The 4,844-nt window shown below is 27.3% G+C and overlaps 1 protein-coding gene across 2 annotated transcripts in view; it reads right to left on the bottom strand.

The window, feature by feature from the left end:
* LOC106681595 (1-acylglycerol-3-phosphate O-acyltransferase Pnpla3) overlaps positions 1-4,450 on the bottom strand; it is a 30,504-nt gene extending 26,054 nt beyond the window's left edge. Inside the window, exons 1-3 of one of the 2 annotated variants that reach the window (XM_014421994.3) lie at positions 4,023-4,447; positions 2,351-2,463; positions 210-329 (exon numbers count right to left, since the gene is read on the bottom strand). In XM_014421994.3, coding sequence (XP_014277480.1) covers positions 210-329; positions 2,351-2,463; positions 4,023-4,182 — 393 coding nt within the window. In that variant the 5' untranslated portion in view covers positions 4,183-4,447. Of the gene's footprint in view, positions 1-209; positions 330-2,350; positions 2,464-4,022 lie in introns of both variants that reach the window. The other variant, XM_067046353.1, reaches the window with a different exon arrangement.
* Positions 4,451-4,844: the final 394 nt, after the last annotated feature.

Here is a 4,844-nt window from a genome sequence, read left to right on the forward strand (position 1 = left end):
TATATATATACACACACACACAAATATACACCCCGGTTTTGTTTACAAGCTCTATTCATCATACTGAGGAACATTTTTTATTGAATGTTAAGACTAGTTCAAGAAGATTTCAAAAAATGTGATTTATTACATTGAGGTTCATTGCACCAAGATACTACTGTAATAATAAATTTTGGAAAGATACAAACATAAAAAACAAAAAATATTACCTGAAGAAGATCATTTTTCCCAGTGAACTGAGAAACTATTACATTTTTTCCATCATAAACTCTTGTGAGAGATATATGTAACTTTCCATTTACCCTTAAATGAGCATCTTCTGGTAAAACCTGTAAAATAATGCAAAAAGTTAATAGAAAAAAGGCACACAAACACATATATTTATATATACATATATATATATATTTAAACTAGCACGTATCATGGAAACTACTACTCTTACAAAGATAAAGGTCATAAACTACTTAATAGTACGTACATCAAACCATTACAGCCTCCACAATGCTACAATAATTAAAACTGTAATAAACACATATTTTATTTTCCATTTATCATTTTTGTACGTAGTTTAGGCACCAACTGATAGATGTTGACAACTTGTTGAACCACTGTGGATGTACTTGGTGAATAGATAAATACATTTTTAAAAAAAATTAATAAAACTAGCTTTAATTTGAGTGCTGATAGACATCTGTATGTCTAATGGTTCCTCAAATAAATTTTTTTTTCCTAAATAAAAAATTTTGCCCAAACAACTAGAATTTAACATTTTATAAATTTATTTAGTAGAATACAAAAAAACTACTATTCTTACAAAGATAAACGTTATAAACTAACTTTAATTTGAGTTTTAATAGACATCTGCATGTCTGAATGGTTCCAGAGGTGTATTTGTTCATAAATCAAAAATTTTGTACAAACAACTAGAAATAAACATTTTGTGAACTTATTGTGACAAATATTACAGCTACTTACTACTTCTATGAAGATAAACGTCATTAACTACTTTATAGCACATTAAACTAGCTTTAATGAGTGCTAATAGACATCAGTACGTCTAATGATTTCTGACATACAGTTTTCCCAAAATAAATTCACTAACTATTGATTTTTCGTTATTTTGTAATGAAATATTGCTTTTAAAACAAGGATATAAAGGAAACTATAGAACCTAAATAGCTTTTTTAGGGCTAATATTTAAGCAAATTTACTCTTTTTTAAATTATATTCTATTAGGTTTTCAGTGTTGTAGGAAGTTATGGAGCTCCAAATAAAAAATTATTTTTTTTTTTAACTTTTTGAAACAGCCACCAGTTTTTATTCCCCCTAACTATATATGGCAGACTCAGGAATTTTTACTATTAACTATTCATAGTTTTCATTAAAGTAATTAATAATTGGGGTGAAATAACTATTTTTCAATTTTTTTTTGTTTTCTTACATTTTTTTTTCAAATGCTTTAATATGTACATGCAATAAAATTATATCAATTTCAGATAGACTTCAGAATCTTTTCATTAAGCAGTTTCCCTAATAGACCAAACAATGCAACTAATTATGCACCTTATGACAATGCTCATCCAATTGACTACTTCCACCAGATGCTCATTAATGTGTTTTTAGAATACAAGTCTACCAAATTGATTTATACTCGACACAAAAGGGCAATACTTGCATAAATGTAACGAGGGTAGGATATCCTGGATTTTATTAGTATCATGAGTTTCATAGAGTTTAAATAAATTAATTAGTTTTAATTAAAATCAAAATCGTAGATTTGATTAATAAAATATCAGTGAAAAAAATTGTACCTTCCATATACTTTGGCTCTCACTCTCACCCAAAGCGGTCACTATATTATTAAAGATACATTTTCATAAAACTTATATTTAATATAATCAATATTTATTATGAAAACTTTTGTGTTATTTTATTTGTTATTCACTATAAATTAAAAAAGAAAAATCCAAAAATGTAATTTTTCAGATACTTGGTCAATTAAAGTTTAAATGAAAATCTTGAATACATACAGTTAATGTATTCAAGTAATCAAACACGAAGATGTGGAAAAAATTTCAAATCAAAATTTCATTAGTTGATTGTATAATATTGAAGGATAAGATGGTCTAGGTAGCAGTAAAAAAGGTAAGCAAATTACAAAAATCGATTTATTGGGAACCAACATTGAAGGTTTTCATAACAAAGACATGAAGATCTGAGTTCATGAAGATTTTACCTGAATGTACATTTTTGAGTGAATGAAGATGCACATTTTTTTTACCACCACTCAGACAATGTCCAATTTTCCGAAAAGCAGAAAAATATATATGTTTGGTATAAAGTAACTTACTTTGCTAAGCCTATCAAGTAAATATTCTTGTACATTGAAAGAAGGACTGAAAGGTCCAAGTGTTCTCAATCTTGCTTCTCGAATTAATCCAAGCATGTCACTTGCAACTTCACCTAAATTATGAAGAAAATAATTGTTTAGAATAAAAGTCAAACACTTATTTTTTGTAAATACTGTCATTTTACTAAGTACTAAACCTAAAAGAGTGGTCAAATGATAAATTTTAAAACAATTTCAAAAATTTTGAATCGGTTTCACATTTTTAGATCTTGATACACAAGTTTCTCAATATTGAATTGATAGTTCTTTTTAATACCCAACCCTCTTCTTTTTTTGTTTTTTCTGGTAAGTTTATCTACTCAACTGCTATCTAATATAAGGAATCTTTCATGTGCTAGGAAAAGTTTCAAACACTATATACCATGAAATATATAAATCACAATTATATTATAAAAAGAAATGCCTTTATCATAAACATCCATAAAAAAATCATCTACCTATAAATACGTGATGTTTGCCAAAAACACATCAAATATTAGCTAATAGGTATTATAATAGGTATTAGCTTTCATTATGAAACAGGGCCCTGATGTTTAACTGGCCATCTCAGGAGCCTTAGAAAGCAAACATCTATACATCCATCACCCAGGATAAACAACAAACTCAATGATTAACAGCAAGAGAAAAAAAAAATGCAACATAAAATAAAATTTTAATTAAGCATATTTAAGTTGAAACAAAACATTGTTGCCACATTTTTTTCTTTGCCCTGACATATTACTTTATAATTAACAATCCATAAACTTAATTTATTATTGTGGAAGAAGGATTTGACGGATTAAAAAATTGAAAGGAGAGGAGCAAAATGGAAACAGCTGACAATAAAAAAATAACAGAAGTAAATATACTTTTAAAACTCCTAATAAAAAACAAACAAACAGTAGTTTGAAATAATAGGGACCAAAAAAATATAAAATCAGGAAATTTGGTAAAATAATTATAAAAAGAATTATTGAGGCTATTAAATACCTTTAAATAATACAGGTACAGTTTCAAAAAACATTTAAATAATAAGATTAATATAAAGGCAGTATATGAAAATATTTGTATTTCTTATTTATGTATAAATATTATCATATCCTTATTTAAAGCATTATATTTTAATTAAAGTTGAAAATGAATCATATGTTTAGTATACATTGAAGTACTGGATAATAAATAAGAATAACCATTTAATCAGAAACTTAAATGGTTATAAGAGCAATTCAGATTTTGAAGAAGCAAGGTCAAGATTCAAGATTGCATATCAGGAGATGAAATTTACTTAACTTTTTTTTTCTTTTGGTCAATGAAATAAATTACTAACACTTATAGATATTTTAACATCATTCGATAAAGGATTATTCTTTTAGTTTTGGAATAACAGTTTTCACCAACACTGAATTCACTACAAAATGGTAAAGAATGATTCAAAATGCAATAGTAAACACAATAAAATGATGTGTAAAAGATAAATTTTAACTTTTAGTGAATGATCATTTCTTTATTTCTATAAAACGAAAAAAAATAGCATAGGAAAGTGAAGGTAAACATGAACAATATACAATCCAATTAGTCTAAAAGTTTCTATAATACCAAACTGGGGACATATATTAGTTGCTGATTCACTTACCAATAGGTAAATCACAAAGTAAACAGCAAGCAGCAATTGCACCAGCTGAAGCTCCAGATATTTTGTTCAACAGAAGATGAGGTGCATACTTCTTAAAACATACAGCAACTCCAACATGGTATATTCCCAAAAACCCACAACCAGCAAATGAAAGATTCATTGTAAACTCATATACATTCAATAACACAATAAAAATTAATACCGAGGCAACAATTGTTATCAGGAATATTTCCTGAATGAGCGCCTTATCTCTCTAAAGGATAGATAATAACACAATTTCAAAACACAGTACGCAATCAATCTGTCAACAAAGAGCTGAGTTTCAGATTTTGAACTGAAATTGACAACTTAAAAAAATATCAAATTATAAGGAAAGAATAGTTCAAGTCAATAGTGTCAAGAATGACGTACTGAATAAAAAAAAAACTCATATCCTTGAATTATCATTAAAACTAAAAGAGAAATACTTGATCGACCGTCAACGATATACAATTCTAACAGGTTGTTGATAACTTTATTTTCGAATTACAAATAATAATAGATTTAAAAAACAAATTGTTTTTCACATTATACGAAGAAAATCTACGGTAGACGAAAAGGGAAAAGTGGTGGTGATTACCATAATAATAAGATAATTATTATCTTAAATAAGGGGGAGTCCCACGGGGATGGTGATAGTGACAGTAATCGTGATAGTGAAGCGTATTTAGATGCAAAAGACCTATACGAAAAAATTATTGAAAAAGATCCGCCCACTGAAGAAAACGTAACTTGGAAAAACAAAACAAACAGGGTTTATTATTATTATTTTAACGGTCAGTG

The sequence above is a fragment of the Halyomorpha halys genome, unplaced genomic scaffold (assembly GCF_000696795.3).
Source record: "Halyomorpha halys isolate HHAL.00 unplaced genomic scaffold, Hhal_1.1 Scaffold350.1, whole genome shotgun sequence".
Classification (NCBI taxonomy): Eukaryota; Metazoa; Arthropoda; class Insecta; order Hemiptera; family Pentatomidae; genus Halyomorpha; species Halyomorpha halys.